The sequence below is a fragment of the Pongo abelii genome, chromosome 8 (assembly GCF_028885655.2).
Source record: "Pongo abelii isolate AG06213 chromosome 8, NHGRI_mPonAbe1-v2.0_pri, whole genome shotgun sequence".
In the NCBI taxonomy this organism is placed as follows: domain Eukaryota; kingdom Metazoa; phylum Chordata; class Mammalia; order Primates; family Hominidae; genus Pongo; species Pongo abelii.
The window spans coordinates 134,134,614-134,151,542 of NC_071993.2; the positions used below are offsets into that span (position 1 = coordinate 134,134,614).

A 16,929-nucleotide genomic window follows, 5' to 3' on the forward strand; every position below is an offset into this window, starting at 1 on the left:
TATGGTTCATATCCTAACACAGGTTCTGATGGTTCTGATGAAGATTATAAAATGGCATACATTATGTTGCTAATGAAAATATTATTGATTAATTTGACAGGTATTTATCATTGGACTGATTGCTGATAGAAAATTTCAGCATTTTAATCCTGTTTTGGAAACTTACATTAAGAAACACTTTAGTGCAACGTTAGCCTACACGTAAGTTCCTACTTTGTTTTAAAACCAATACTTCTTTTTTTGGTATTTGTGTTATTTAGAGTCTTTTTCATGTACTTTTGTCTATGATTGTGTATTTACTCTGCTCAAAACTCTGAGTTTACTGGGATAATTTTTAGTATTGTTTCCCTCTTAACATACCTAAAAACCTTGTTGAAAGAGATACGTGATAAATCATCATAATATTCTGGAATAAATTCTTGTTCTCCCTCACACCTTCCATTTATCTTTGAAATCTTCACTTTATGTTCGATGAAACTGAGCTATGGATGCGGAGTGTCTGACACAGCGGCTTCCTCGCGAGCCTTTGATGAATGGATAAATGCATGTGTTCCCGTGTTAAGGAGATTGGTTGTTTAGTGTGAATTAGATGCAGTTTTGTACTTTGCAATGTATCTCCTTGTTCTTTAAAAAGCACCTTCCCTTTTCTTTGACAAGCTTCAGCTGTCACTGTCTTGGATTCCTTCTGTCCGCCCCTCTGCCCGTCTGTGCCCCAGAGGTCTAGGAAGACACCAGAGTCTGCGCATGGTGCCTGGGCCAGCTTAGCAGCGTGCCTGGTATTGAAGAGCAGAGCCCTGGAGTCTGGAGTCAGGCTGCCTGGGCTTGATGTGCAGCTCTGTCCCTCCCAAGATCTGTGATCTTGGGCAAGTTGCTTAACCTCTCTGTACCTCAGCCTTCTTGTCTGTAATCAGAGCATGATTGTAGGCTTGTGTGGAAATTTTAATGAGTTATTACGTGTAGAGTGCTTGGACTAATCCCTGGCGCTTAGAAAGCACTAAGCAATTATTGGGTTTCATTATTAATAGATTTATTTTGATGACTTACTGGCTCTTTCATGGTGGAATTTATTGGCATTTATTCAAACTTTTTATTGTGTGAGTTACAGCAAAACATAAAGATTTACATAATTTCTTTAAGAACATCCTGCTTAGAATCAGTAGAAAGGATTCTTTTTAGTATGAGTAAATTTAGTTAAAACTCCCTTCTGTGTCTTCAACATACTTTGCAAAATACCTGTTTTTCCTCCCTGTGTGCAGTCATGAACTCAGGTCAGAGGACTCTGGCCTCCTGAAGCCAGGTGTTAATATACCCTGGTGCTGCGCCTGGATTCTTTCATGTCTGCCTCGTGTGCATGTTTACTGTAAGGTGGTGGGTGGAGCTCCAGGAAGGCTAAGAGCTGTGAGGTCCTCAAGCCTGCGGAACAAGCTGTGACTAGTTCTTTGCACTTGCTTGCTAATAAATGTTTGTTTAAAACGTTTTGTTCACTGAGTGGAGATGCCCGGTGTGTGGGCATGTCGAGTAGTTCCTTACAGACCGTGGGGAGGGTGCATTGCAGGGCACTTTTCCTGGCTCTTGTGACCAAAACAGGAGTGTGTGGGGTTTGCGGAAGTGGCCTGCGGACTGCAGCAAACGTAGCATGGCCTCCACGTGTGCTCATTTTCAAAATTCTGCCTTTTGATTGAAATGTGGCCAAACAGCTCTTCTCAGATTAGGCTCTGTGCTTGAATTTCAGAAGATGAAAGGCATGAATCAGCTTACCACACCGCAGCCACATCTCTTCATTGGCGCCAGCCTTTCCATGCTGTGCTGTTGGGGAAAGAGTGATGCAGCCATTCTCATAGGTGGAGAAAGAAAAATGGGAGATTTTGACGAGTTTCCTAATGAGACAAACAAAAAGTACCATTTTTTCTTTATGCCGTGATGGGACTGAGATAAGAGTAGTATCCTCATGGCCGGGTGGAGTGGCTCACGCCTGTAATCCCAGCACTTTGGAAGGCTGAGGTGGGTGGATCCCATGAGGCCAGGAGTTGGAGACCAGTCTGGCCAACATGGCAAAACCCCCATCTCTACTAAAAATGCAAAAATTAGCTGGGCGTGGTGGCACGTGCCTGTAGTCCCAGCTACTGCGGAGGCTGAGGCAGGAGAATCGCTTGAACCCGGGAGGCGGAGGTTGCAGTGAGCCGAGATGGCTCCATTGCACTCCAGCTTGGGCGACAGATCAAGACTCCGTCTCAGGAAAAAAAAAAAGGATCCTCTCATTCAATCTGTGGAATCTGCTGAAAAAAAATTTTTATTGTGGGAAATAAGTATTGTTAGCATGTTTTGGTAAACTGGCAATCTCAGGTGGTTCCTCAGCAGCCTGAATTTGCATGTCTCCACCTTGAAATTCCAAAGGAGTCAGTGGTGATTCAGACAGCTCTGACCACATCATGGAAGGTCGCCTCTGCATTGGTGATATGCTTACAGTATTCTCTGGGCCAGGCGAAATTCCAGTCCTGAGTATTATCCCAGAGTGTCCTTGTCCTCTTCTCCTCTAGAAGGTTTTGGTAGGTACAGGCTTACTTTAGACTCTTGTCCATGTAGCCTTTCTCCTTTGGTAAATGTTGAGATCTTTAGCCCTTCTTCCCAACAACACCAAGAGAAGGAATGAAAGATTTTGGCAACGGGCATTCCTCTTCAGCACCCCAAGCCATGTCTGCGGCTCCCCTGCGTGGGTAGTTTGTGGATGCTGGAGCCCCACTGGACTGACGAGCACTGGTCCAAGTGAGAAGGAAGGGAGGCATCGGCTTTGGGGGCTGCTTTTCCATAAAACCAGCATGACTGGGCTCCTTTTTGTCCACCCTATGGAGCTGCTGCAGGCTCCTCACTGGCAACTGATGCTCCATCTGCTCTGCTCCCTCCAGCCAGTGCCAAGGGGTTGCTTTTTGTGCAGGTATAAGATGACCTGGCAGATTTATTTTTATTTATTTTCTTTTTGCTGTCTAATTCCAGGTTAAGATACATTTGTTGGTTCTAAGTCCTTCTCTTTGCAAATCATTATTACTTTTATTTCTTTTTTTAATTGGGTTGAAGAATTCCCAAAATGTGTTCTATGGAATGTTTATTCCTTGGGATATTAATAGATGTAATAAGAGGTGTGTGGTCCAGTAAGTTTGGGAAAATAAGTAAAACTGAGTGAAGCAGGCTTCATGCCAGGGCGTTGCATGCTCTCCTGTGCAGTGAGCACCACCCGCAGAGGCCTATATGGCAAGGTGCGTTTTCCAGCCAATGGAGATGGACACTGTAGCAGGAGGATCTGCAGACCTCTCCTCTTCAGAATAGCGAGCAGGAGTGTGACTCTGAGAGCATCAGGGCTCTCTACCGGAGCTCTGGCACCTGATCAGTGTTAGAAATGGCTTCACATCCACTCAGTCTCCCAAAAAGTTTTTCAGGCCATGCGTGGTGGTTCACACCTGTAATCCTTGCACTTTGGGAGGCCGAGATGGGCGGATCATTTGAGGTCAGGAGTTCGATACCAGCCTGGCCAACATGGTGAAACCCCATCCCTATTAAAAAAAAAAAAACCGAAAAAGTTAGCCTGGTGTGGTGGCAGGTGCCTGTAATCCCAGCTACTCGGAAGGCTGAGGTAGGAGAATCGCTTGAACCTGGGAGGCAGAGGTTGCAGTGAGCTGAGATCGCGGCACTGCACTCCAACCTGGGCAGAGCGACATTATGTCTCAAAAAAAAAAAAAAAAGCTTTTCATTGTGATGTGTTGGTAAAATAGTTACTCTTAGCTCATCCATAATTGCAGTGAAGGTTGCTCTTTTGAGTGTCTTATTCCATAACCTGAGTGAGCAGTCTGGCCTTTACTGGCTCACAACTGAACCAGACATGCTGTCAGTACCCCAGCAGATTGCTTTTATGAACATAAAAATCTTTCATGTGGCTTTTAAAAAGCCTCAGTGAATCTTGTTGAATGTGTAAGATGTTGGTGACTGGAGAAGTTTGGGTGGCGGATATTCTTCCTGGTGTCTTACTGGCTGCACGCATGGTGCTGGTTTTTGGAGAGTTGTAGTGCAGCTCAATACATTAAAAAATGAAAGTGTGTTGTTGTTAATCTATTTGTTCTTTTATTATGTGTAAGCTATTGCTTGAGGGTCATCCTTATGAACAAGGATTATTATTTGATGAGCCAGTAATGGTTGAAAGTGTAGAAGTGTGGATGGAATTAAAAATGGCGGATCCTCACTACTGCCTCTGTCATTTAAAAATAACACATGCTCAACAGATAACAAAAATTAAAGAAATCTCACATTACCCAAATGTTATAGTGCAGACGGTAAAAGTTCTCTGTATGTAATGCTACATATTGGAGATATCTACTGTGCCAGCATTTATTTTCTATGTTCATATTAACATTGTTACTAAGATTATGACTAGTATGTCTGCGTATTTTACAAAACAGCAGTTATTTTTGCTTACTTAAAATTTAAAAACTTTTAAAAATTTGTTTAAAAAATATTTATTTAAAAAATAATTTGCATACAACAAAATGCTCATTTCATTTTGTTTGGACAGTTTTGTATACCCTTGGAACCACTGCCCAAAACAAGACATGAAACATTGCCATTCCCCAGAAACATCCCTCTTGGCCTATCTGAGCCCATCCCACTCCCAGACAAGCAGCCACTCTCTGGTTTCTGTTAGGAATGTGTTTTGCCTGTTCTTAAACTTCACACCAGTGGGGTCATGCACTCTTTTTGTGTCTGGCTTCTTCCTTTCCACATAATTCTCTTGAGATTCATCCATGTTGCTTTGTGCATCATTAAATATTTGATTTTGCTCCTCTCTATTTCTGAGCAGTATTTTATTGTATGAATATTTCATGATTTGTTTAGCCATTTTCTTGTTGATGGATACATGAAGTGTTTCTAGTTTTTGGCTATTCCGAATAAGGCTGTTGTGAATATTCTTGTCCAAGTCTTTGGTGAAGTTTGTTTTTGTTTCCCTTGGATAAGCACCTAGGGGTAGAATTGCCGGGCTAAAGGATACGTGTAGAGTTTTCTTTGTAAGATATTGCCAGACAGTTCTCCAAAAGGATTGTACCATTTTGCATTCCCACCAGCAATCTGTGAATGTTCCTTTTGCTCTGTATCCTCATCAACATTTAGTATTGTCTGACTTTGTAGCTGTTGTACTGGGGGCAAAATTATCTCTTGGTGATTTTAATTTGCAGTTACTAGATGACTGATGATACTGAGTACTTGTTTATTTTTTTGATTTGCCATTTGTGAAATATCTGTTCAAATCTCTTTTTCATTTTATATTTTGTTGTCTGTTTCTTATTGATGTGTATGGTGTGTGTGTATGTGTTTGTGTGTTTATACATATAAATATATGAATTTTTTTTTGGTCAAACATGATTTTTGAACATTTTCTTCCTGCCTCTGTTTATCCCTTTTCTTAATGGTGTCTTTCGATGAGCAGAAATCTTTTATTTTGTTGAAGCCTAAATCATCATTTAAAAAAACAGATAGGGATTTTCATTTTGTGGCTAAACAATCTTTGCCTAGCCAAAGGTCTTAACAATGCCTGCATTGTCTAATGTCACAGCACTGGCCTCATGTGGCTTTTTAAATAAAATTAAACTAAACATTTACTTTCACAGTTGTGCCAGGTGTGTTTCAAGTGCTGAGCCAGGTCAGACAGCTCAGAAACAGGTTTCCATCACTGCAGAAAGTTCCGCTGGGCACCACTGTTTCAGAAGCTTTATGCTTTTGACAGGATTCAACATCTGTTTACGATAAAACCTCTTGGCAAACTAGGAATATATGGAAAGTTCCTTGATCTGATAAAGCTCATCTAAGAAAAGTCATAGCTAACCTTATACATAATGCTGGAACATGGAAGGCTTTTCCTGTAAGTTCAGGAACAAATGTGGATGTCTCTTCTCACCATATCCGTTTATTATTGCGCTGGAAATAGTAAAGCAAGAAGAAATAATTGCAGGTATAACAATTGGAAAGAAAAACCGTATTTTCACAGTTGATTTTGTATATAAAAAACCCTCCTGAATCTATTTTATAATTTATTTTAAAATAAAGCAAACATAAAAGGAAACTTCAATTGTATATATACACATAATTGAGAGAGGGAATTAAAAGTACAGTAGAATTACAGTATGGTACAGTACAGTACACTTTATGGTATTATCAAAAAGTTATAGCCCGGGCGTGGTGGCTCACGCCTGTAATCCTAGCACTTTGGGAGGGAGGCCGAGGCGGGTGGATCATTTGACTTCAGGAGTTTGAGACCAGCCTGACCAACATGGTGAAACCCCATCTCTACTGAAAATACAAAAATTAGCCAAGCGTGGTGGTGGGCACCTGTAATCCCAGCTAGTCGGGAGGCTGAGGCAGGAGAATCTTGTGAACTTGGGAGGGAGAGGTTGCAGTGAGCCAAGATCGTGCTACTGCATGCCAGCCTGAGCGATAGAGTGAGACTGTGTCTCAAAAATAAATAAATAAAATAATGAGGAATAAATTTACTGTTAGATGACTGAAAATTGCAAAATTTGCTAAGAGAAATATAAAAAGTAAATAATTTGATAATATATACCATGTTCATGTATTGAAAAATAAAATATTGCTTGAATGTTGATTTCAAATTATAGTTTGAACACAGTCTCAATGAAAATTCTATATGCTTTTGTGAAAAAAAATGGACTAGCTAACTTGAAAATTTATACTTTCAAAAAGTCTAAAATACCCAATAGAAGATCAAAATTTCAAGTTTTGTTATTAAACATCAGTAACCAAGATAGTATGGTACTGGCATAAGGACAGACAAAAAGATCAGAAGGAGAGAATATAAAATACAGAACAGATTCACAATAGACCTTTGATTTTGTAACTGCTGTTTCTTTTAACAGCATAATGACAAAACTGGCCTTTTTTTTTTTTTTTTTTCTATAGTGATGAGGGAGTGCCCACCTAGTGTACTGAACTGCTGTGCAGTATTTCATTGTAGGGATGTATTACCATTTATTGAACCGGCTCTCAAAGGTTGGGCATTTCCACTGTTTATGTGTTTATACTAGTCAGATCATGCGGCAGTGAACATCATTTGATTCATTTGTAATTGTTTCTGTAGGACAGTTACTAGAGTTGGAATTCCTGGTGTCAAAGGATTTGAATATCCTTAATTATAATAGATATTTCCAATATAATAGATATTTCCAATATCCTTAATTATAATAGATATTTCCAAATATAATAGATATTTCCTTAATTATAATAGATATTTCTTAATGATAATAGATTTTCCAACTATTATATATAATACAATAGATATTTCCAATAGATATTATAATACGTATTGCCACTTTACCCTCTAAAAAATTTTATGCCCCGCCGGGTGCAGTGGCTCCCGCCTGTAATCCCAGCACTTGGGGAGGCCGAAGTGGGTGGATCACGAGGTCAGGAGTTCGAGACCAGCCTGGCCAATATGGTGAAACCCTGTCTCTACTAAAAATACAAAACTTAGCTGGGTGTGGTGGTGTGCACCTGGAGCTGTGCGGGAGGCTGAGGCAGGAGAATCGCTGGAACCCGGGAGGTGGAGGTTTCAGTGAGCTGAGATCGTGCCACTGCACTCCAGCCTAGGCAACAGAGCAAGACCCTGTCTAAGAAAAAAAAAAAAAAGTTTTATGCACATTTATCCAGCAGCAGTGTTATGATACCCCAAAGTTTGTCTGTACTAGGTAGAAATTTTATTTAATTTTCATGTATTTATTAATGAAGTTGATTAATTTAATATATTTCTAGATTTTTAAAAATTAACCTTCTCACATTCCCTAAAACTTTGAGATCTATTATCATTTGAACTTTCTTGTTATTTGAATTACAGTAAAGTAAAAATAATTTAATACATTTCCCTTCATCTTTAGCAAGGAATTAAAAAAATCTATCTATGAATTAAACACTGAAAATATTTATGAAGCCATGAATTAATATTAAGCCCCTAATATATAGTTTATTTATACCAACTGTCTATAATCACTTCTGTAGTAGGATGAAAAATTTACAAATAATTTTACTCAATTTTTGTGTATTCCAAAGTGTGTAAACTTTTTTATCATGGAAAAAGTTTTAAATGTTTTCATATTAGGATGTTACTTGATTTTAGATCCCAATTTATAAATAAACAGACTAAGAGTATAGTAGTCATTATGTTTTTAAAACTAAATGTTTTTGGGGAATCTTATTAGGAAATGTCAATATTTTAAAATCTTCATGTGTCCATTGATAGTATTCTTACTATTCTTATATATTGTTTATACTCTTTTCTATAAGGATTTTTACAATATTATTAAAAATTTAAGACTGCTTCTTATTTGAAAGACCATTTGTAAATTTTAATTTTCAGTGTAAGAACTCTAGTTTTAGAAAATCAACTAAAATGAATAAAAGTGTCTGAGATGCTTTCCAATAACAAATATATTGTTTCATGCCTTTAAAAAATTGTTGTAAAATACGCATAACATAAAATTCACCTAATCATTTTATTTTATTTCATTATTTTTTGAGACAAAGTTTCACTCTTGTCGTCCATGCTGGAGTGCAGTAGCGCGATCTTGGCTCACTGCAACCTCTGCTTCCCGGACTCAAGTGATTCTCCTGCCTCAGCCTCTCGAGTAGCTAGGACTACAGCCATATGCCATCCTACCCGGCTAATTTTTGTATTTTTTCAAGAGGCAGGGTTTCACTATGTTGTCCAGGCTGGTGTCAAACTCCTGAGTTGAAGTGATTCACCTGCCTTGGCCTCCCAAAGTGCTGGGATTCCAGGTGTGAGCAACTGCATCCGGCCCCTACCTAATAGTTTTAAAGTGCAGTGTTGAGAAAATCATCACCACTATCCATCAGAGAATATTTTTGGTGTCGTGCCCCTTTTTGAAAAAAATTTTTGTGTGTCTGTTTGGCTGTAATGAAAATCTCTTCGATTTTATTGTTTAACCTTGGGGAAGCTAGTGTTTTACCTGTGGAAGTCCTGGTTTCCTCATCCATTAAATGGGATAATACCGCCTCATAGTGTTGCTGTGAAGGCTAAATTAGATAATGCATTTCACCTGCTTAGATCAGCGCCTACGCTTAGAAAGTGCTTATTAAATGCTCAGCCTTTGCTCTCAGAGATATTTTATCAGGCACATTTACTGATTAGAAAACGTTTTACAGGCCAGGTGTGGTGGCTTATACCTATAATCCCAACACTTTGGGAGGCCAAGGGTGGGGGTGGATTGCCTGAGCTCAGGAGTTAGAGACCAGCCTGGGCAAATGGTGATATCCTGTCTCTACTAAAATACAAAAAATTAGCTGGGCAAGGCGGCGTGGGCCTATAATTCCAACTACTTGGGAGGCTGAGGCAGGAGAATCACTTGAACCTGGAAGGCAGAGGTTGCAGTGAGCCGAGATTGCACCATTGCACTCCAGCCTGGGTGACAGGGTGAAAATGTCTCAAACAAAAAAAAAAGAGAAAGAAAATGTTTTACAGATATTCATATACTGATAGATGGAAACCAAATAAAAGTAACCTACTTGTATATTTCCTTAGCAGTTAAGATTTGAGATATTGTCCTTTCCTGAGCTTATTTGTGCGTGTTTGCGTTGTGAATAGGAAGTTGACAAAAGTGTTGAAGAACTACGTGGACGGTGCTGAGAAGCCGGGAGTAAACGAGCAGCTGTACAAAGCCATGAAAGCGCTAGAGTCCATCTTCAAGTTCATCGTGCGCTCCAGGATCCTGTTCAATCAGTGCGTACCTATCCCCTCCGTGCACGGGCTCTCAGAGGACTGGCAGGAGATCCTTCACTTCTTTCCTTCCCCTTCTCTCGTCCCCTTATTCTTTCCTTTCTTCTTCCCTCTTTTTCCCCCTTGCTTTCTAGGCTGAGAGAGCACTGTCGATCCTGGGGTGAGCTGCCCACTCTTTCCTTACCCGCCCGGGTCCCTGCCGGTGCTGAGGCAGGAGCCCTGTTCCTGGTCTGAGATATGTGCCTGTGAGTCGAGCCTTGGCTCCTGAAAGCATTGGCGATGGCGCAGGTGCAATCCTGGGCGTCTACCGAGGGCTCAGAAGCCCTTTTCAGGATATCTTTATATGGCAAAAAGTCCCAAAAGAACAACAACAACAAAATAGGCCGGGCGCAGTGGTTCACACCTGTAATCCCAGCTACTCGGGAGGCTGAAGCAGGAGAATGGCATGAACGTGGGAGGCGGAGCTTGCAGTGACCTGAGATCCTGCCACTGCACTCCAGCCTGGGCGACAGAGCGAGACTCCCTCTCAAAAACAAAATAAATAAATAAAAATAAAACAACAATGAAAAGGCAAAACCAAGTGAAATTGCCTCACTTGGGCAGACTCTGGGATTTCCTCCTCCTCTTTTCCTCAGTAGAGTGATGTTTCATTTTGGGAGATGGCTTCCTACCTAGGGTATTTCCATGAGGAAGAATACTCAGGTGTTTTAGCCTAGTGACAGTTTTCACACGCTGTGTGGATGAACTTATGAATGATTTTTGAGCTTTAAAGTAAATTGAAGGGTTAAAGGTGAACAAAAGGAATATAAATGTATTTATTACCATTAAACTGTATACTTAAAAATGGTAAAGAAGTTGAATTATATATATGTATATTTTACCTCAATAAAATAAATAAATTGGGATATTATGGCTTGATTATAGAGAGCCTTAATATTGTATAGATACAGATGCAGGTTAAGAGCTGTGCTAAAATGAGGACTTTCTAAGTTGGCCCACGCCTCTTCACTGTATGATTCAAAGGATGTGAAAAGCAAGCGTATTGAGGGTGGGGTGTGGAATTTCACTCCCTCTGCTTGGTTTTTTGGGGGATGGCTATTTTGCGGGTGACCTGCCTTGAGTGATGTCAATGGATGTTGGTGGTTCTACGTTGTTACTGTTCTTGTTGTGAGTTCCACACACAGATGGGATTCATGAACCTGTGTCCCTCTGAATTAGTGAATACATTTGCCTTTGAAAAGCATGGTGCCCTTGTAACCTATGAGAATCAGGAATTGAAAGTGTGGGCCCACATCAGTGCCTTCTCGTTTCCTCCTCACTGTGTTTTCGTTTGTTTGAAGCAGTCGTGTCCAGAAGGACCCAGGAGAAGGGGGAAGAATTCAAAATCTAACCATGTGTCCCCCATGATAGTAATAAGGACAGAGCAACAAGTTATTGACTGTGTGTTGACCTATCAAAGTCATAAACAGGGTGGTAACCGCTAGCGATGTGTTACTGGTCAGGGACTGGAGTGTGCTTGTGTTCACTCTGGGGTGCCGATGGTTAAAACCACAGTCCTTGTGCTGCCATTTTTGCATACAAAGATGGCATGTTTGAGGGCATCATGGTTTTGTCCTTGACTTAGATATTACACCCTTTAATTTTGCTTATTATGGATATGCATGACCTTTGGTGTGGATTGAAACTTTCCCTCAAGGGTCTAAGTTGTCATTTATTTTCTCTTTGTTAGGGTGAAACACAGCATGGTAAGCTAGGTTATGTTTTCTTGTATTTTAATTCTATTTCAGTAAAGTTAATTCTATGAAAATGAACTTCCTGGCCCCCTCTGCCTTGCTCTTAGATTTTCCTCACTGATTTTAAATCTCTGATTATGCTAAACCCAAGTCAGTACTAGAGTGGGAGGATGAACTTGAAAGAAGATGTTACAGATTTTGTCGTGTTTTATTTGAAAGATGTTAATTTTGTGCAGTTTGTGATCAATATGACATTGACTCAGGCATTTGATGATCTGCATATTCTCACCCGATAACACTGGACTTTCCCGTTCATTCAGAGGTTTGTAATTAAAACGATCGTGCATTGATAATGGTGTTTCTGCTATAGTAGTAAATGCTATATAGTCTTTTATACAATAATGCTGCTTTAGAAAAGACTGAGTTACCCAGGTTGACCAGTAGCAAATTATTTCTCTGCCTCTTTCTTTAATCTCTTTCAATTTCAAAATACAAATGGCACAAAATCTTAGATTCATGGTCCACAATTTTTTTTTCGTTTGATCAGTCTAATAGTGCTTAGGAATATGATTGGCTGCATGTAATAGAAAAACCCCATTTATATGACTTAACCATATGGGGTTCACTTTTTTTTTTTAGTCACATAATGTGCAGCCCGGAGGAAGAGTTCTGAGTTCATGCACCTGCATGAGGACTCAGCGGCCTGATGTCCTTGGCTCCTTTGATCTCTCTGCCCCACCATCCTTAGTGGGGTCTCTTTATCTCCTAATCCTAAGATGGCTCCTGCCCCTCCCAGCATCAGCTCTGCATTCCAGGTGGAGGAGAGGGGAAGGCAAAGGAGAAACAGCTGTGCCAACTATTCTCCTTTGAAAGAGCTTTCCCCATCCCTAGAAAGTGTCGTGTGCTTTCATCTTATTGGCCAGAACCATGTCACATGACCACCCTACCTGCAAGGAAGCTGGAAAGGATTTTTAGATGGGCTGATTGATGCTTTCTACAATACCAGAGTGATTTTAGTAAAGGAGTTAGGGAGAAATAGATAATGGTCAGTTAACATTCTTTTCCTCATACCTTCAACCCAGACGGTCTGTTCCCTGAGAGCTTCCCTAACTCATTCTGGGTTACTAAATCCTACTTAACTAGGTTTTGCAGAGCCTTTCTTCTCCATTAGTTTGGGAGTCAATCTCTGAGACTTCTGTCACCAGTATCTCTTTGGCTTTAAGTATCTCTTTAGGCCCTAAGTGATCCACTGGCATGGTTTAGTCCTACCAGGCTACATAGAAATGGACTGAAGTACTCAGCTGCCCATCGTGTTTGGGAAGGAAGTGTTTAGTGCTGAAGTCCTCTGAATGCCTGCATTCGGGTGCTCAACAGCATGGCACAGACCATGATCGCTCTACCTGCCTTTGTCCTGGTATTGACCCAGCAGGAGCCAGGCATCGTCCACAAACTGAGTTTCTTTGCTGGGATAACTTGTTTGTTAGAAGAGTTGAGACTGTCGAGGACACAAAGTGGTCACAAGACAAGTTGTATTAATTGTTACAACTCAGTGAGGCTCCCTAAGCCTCTGAGGCCATTGTCTGGGCATTCCTGACTTTAGCTAACCAAGTACTGCAGTGATTCTGGAGATCCTGATGATGCTGCTGCTGCTCCTGATCATGATGATGATGATGATTGGAGATAGGAGCTCCCTCTGTCACTCAGGATGGAGTACTGTGATGCAGTCATAGGTTACTGCAGCCTCAAACCCCTGGGCTCAAGCCATCCTCCTGCCTTAGTCTCCCAAGTAACTAGGACTACAGGCAGGTGCCAGCATGCCTGGCTAATTTTTTGTAGGACATGGTCTCGCTATGTTACCCAGACTGGTCTCAAACTCCTGGCCTGAAGCGATCCTCCTGCTGTGGCCTCCCAAAGTGCCGGGATTCCAGGCATGAGCCCCTGTACCCCACTGATTCTGGGGATGTTGATACTCATATTCCTTCTCTCCCTCCCTCTTTTCCTCCCTTCTTCCCTAGCTTCTTCCTTCTCTCTTTGCTTTGTTATTTCCTCTCTCCTTCCCTCCTTTTTTCTCTCTTTTGTCCCTTCCTTCCTTCCTTCCTTCCATGAATACTTAATGAGTGTATGAGCCCCAAGTGTATCCCAGACTTTCACAGTTTGACTTTATTATTTTTTCTCTGAACGTTTCCTGAATGTGGATCCTGGCTGCCTACCCTGATTCCTGAGGGGAGAGAAGGACATAACGTTCTTTGAGACGTAGAGCACCTAGCCGCATTGTGCAGAGACAACAAATACTTTTAAGTCTGTATTCTGAAATGGCTGAGAAGATATTTCATAGATTTTAGGAGAGGAAAAAACCCATGTCCTTAGAATATTGGACGGTAAGGCAGAAGTCTTCTAGTAATCCATCCCCTTCTGTCCTCCCCATCTCACCCCTGCTCCCCATCATCCCACCACAGCATGTCAGTTGTTACTTCATCTGTGCTATCACAGGTCTGAGTTGTCGATGAAATTGTTTTCCTAGCTTGTATAGGCTACTTAAAGGAAAAAGAGCCCCACGTCCCACACAGATATCTAGGATGTTTGATCCGTGACAAGCTCCAGATGTGTCTCCTGTGTGGTGCTGTCAGAGGTGGGGAAGAAAACAAACTAGGACTCTCATCTTCTTACCTGCAGCATGTTTATTACCTTGAGAGAAAAACAATTGTGCTCACAGCTGGAATTCATGAGTGTGTTTTCCTTTTTGCAGTTGGGATAAACTTTTGAGATCTTATTTTTCTTTTGCTTTCAAAATGGTCTATTGTGTTTTCCTATAATGCAGTAGCTTTGTTAAATTCCAGGATAATTGACAGTAATTATTCTTGCAAAGAACAAAGAGGTGAAACTTTGGAAATGAAGATATTGAAGCTTATGTTGTTAACTTACTATCTTTCTTGCTATGCAATCTCATATTTCTTGTTTTGTTTAGAAAGCTCATTTTGTTTTGAAATGAGAACAACAGTTTAAAAGCTATGGCCCAAAGACATTTGGTTCCTGGGGAAACCACTGAAAGATTCCTGACAGCCGGGGGCACTTCTCTACTGGTTTTTGTTTGTCTGTGTTTTCTGTGTGGGTGGATCACATTAACTAGAAAGCCAGAAAACAGATATCCTGCATCAGACCTTCAGAATCAAATTACTAAATCTAGTTATTGCCTGCCTCCTCTTCTGGGTTTCCTGTGCTTTGTAGAGTTTTTGCCTGTCATCTGGTGTTAGCTTTGTAAATAATTAGTTATTGATCATGAATAAGTTGTACAGACCTTTTTGCTATCATTCCCTGGGTCACAAAATAGAATGTAGTTAATAGACAAAGATCCTGTCATTCCTTGTTAATGAATACTTATTTAAGTAGAACAAGGAATGAGCAGGTCTTATTCATCTGTTTATTTATCGATAAGTTTCTGACTTGTTTTTTCTCAGTTTTTTATCCACTTCAGGGTGGATCAAAAAAGTGACTCTCCCTGGTTTATCTGGGAAAACAAAAAGGGAAGATTCTAGAGACTTTAACAGTGATCTTTTGTTACAGAAAGATACTTCAAAAGGATCACTGCAAAATACTATGTTCTAAACATGTTGGTTGGCACAAGAGAAACTGTTTTACATTTTTATTCATGAGAGGTTCTGGTAGAATTTTAAAAATATTAAAGATTCATTAATCATGCTTTATAGATTTTGAAGCTGTGTTATTGGGGGCATACAGATTTATAATCATGATGTCTTTCTTGTTGATCTATTCCTTAATCAATATGAAAAGTTTCTCTTAATCTTTTGGCTAGTATTTGCATGGAATACCTATTTCCATTCTTTTATTTTCATGCTTTCTGTGTCTTTATACTTAAGGTGTGTGCCTCTTATAATACAACATATAGTTGTATTTTTCTTTCATCCAGTCTGACAAGCTTCTTAATTGAGCATTTCATCCATTTATATATAGTGTAATTAAGTAATATGTTAGATTTATATATTATTTTTGCATTAATTTTCCCTTCCCCATCTGTGTTATGTTCCCCTTTTCCTCCTTTTTTGCCTTCTTTTATACCAGTTACACTTTTTTTAAGCATCCCATTTTCTGATTTTTAAACATATTATTTAAATATTCTTTTACTATTATTTTTAACAATTATTCTGGATATGGTAACATCCATGTTGGACTTATTTTAGAGTATTTCAAATGATTACTCTTACCAATCCACTGATAATGCTAGATATGGCCAGGAAAATAGCACCCTAGAATTGCCATTTTCTTCTCCTCTGTTTTATATTATTATTGTATTTCAATTCTATATGTTTTATATTCCATAAGACATTGCTGTTATTTTATACAGTTAGTATTCATTTGATGTGTTTTATGTTTGTAATTGTTTTTCATCCTTCAATTTCACTTTTCCTTTGGGATCATTTTCTTTCTGTCCAGAGAACTCCCTTGTATTATTTCTTTTAGTGTTGGCCAGTTATGGGACTCTGTTTGTATGGAAATGATTTATTTCATCTTTGTGTTTGAAAGATATTTTCACTCAGTATAGCATTCTAGATTGGAAGTTATTTTCTTCTTCCATGTATTATTCTATTCTATTTTGATTTCCTTCATTTCTATATATGAATATATATATATATAGGAAGGACTATAAATGAATCCTTCAGGTATTCATTTATAGTAAGTCATTAGCTTTCAGACTTATTGTTACATCTTTGAATTTAAATGGTATTATTTTATTTCTTGCTGCTTTTAGCTTGTCTCCTTTTCTGTGGTTATTGACAGTTTTACTATGGGCTGCATAGGATTGTTTTTGCTTTTTATTTATCCTGCATTGAATTTTTGAATTTTTTGATTGCTATCTTTGATCAGTTTTGGAAGATTTGTGGCCATTGTCTGTTCTAATGTGACTTTTGTCCCATTATCTTCCTCCTTTTCTCCTGGCACTTCAATTACATGTATGTTAGATCTCCTCAATATGCCTGCACATTCCTAACCCTCTTTTCTGTATTCTCTTCCTCAGTACTTCTGTTTAGTTATTTTCTGTGGATTGTCTTCCATTTTACTAATTCTGCCTCTTGCTGTGTCTACTCTCTATTTTGTTAATCCATATAATAAATTTTTAATTTTAGAGAGTATATTTTGTAGTTTCAGGATTTCCATTTGATTCTTTTTTCATAGATTGATTTCTCTACTGAAATTTTTCTCTTACCTTGTATTTGTCATATTTTTATCTTATTTTCCCTGTTCTCAAATATGATTATAGTCGTTTTGATGTTCTAGGAAACTGTAATATCTAGATTATCTGTGGGGATATTTCTACTCTCTTTTTCCTCTTTCACTTGGACTGTGGTCTGGTGTTCTGCTGAGTTTAATAATTTTTGTTTGAAGTCAAGACCGTTTGTA

The 16,929-nt window shown here is 39.4% G+C and overlaps 1 protein-coding gene across 4 annotated transcripts in view; it reads left to right on the forward strand.

The window, feature by feature from the left end:
• The window catches only part of DOCK1 (dedicator of cytokinesis 1), a 547,152-nt gene that overhangs the window by 136,140 nt on the left and 394,083 nt on the right, over nt 1–16,929 (forward strand). For all 4 annotated transcript variants that reach the window (XM_024253415.3, XM_024253416.3, XM_054523055.2 and 1 more), the window contains exons 21-22: nt 101–201; nt 9,650–9,784. In XM_024253415.3, the coding sequence (XP_024109183.1) occupies nt 101–201; nt 9,650–9,784 (236 nt within the window). The remainder of the gene's footprint in view (nt 1–100; nt 202–9,649; nt 9,785–16,929) is intronic.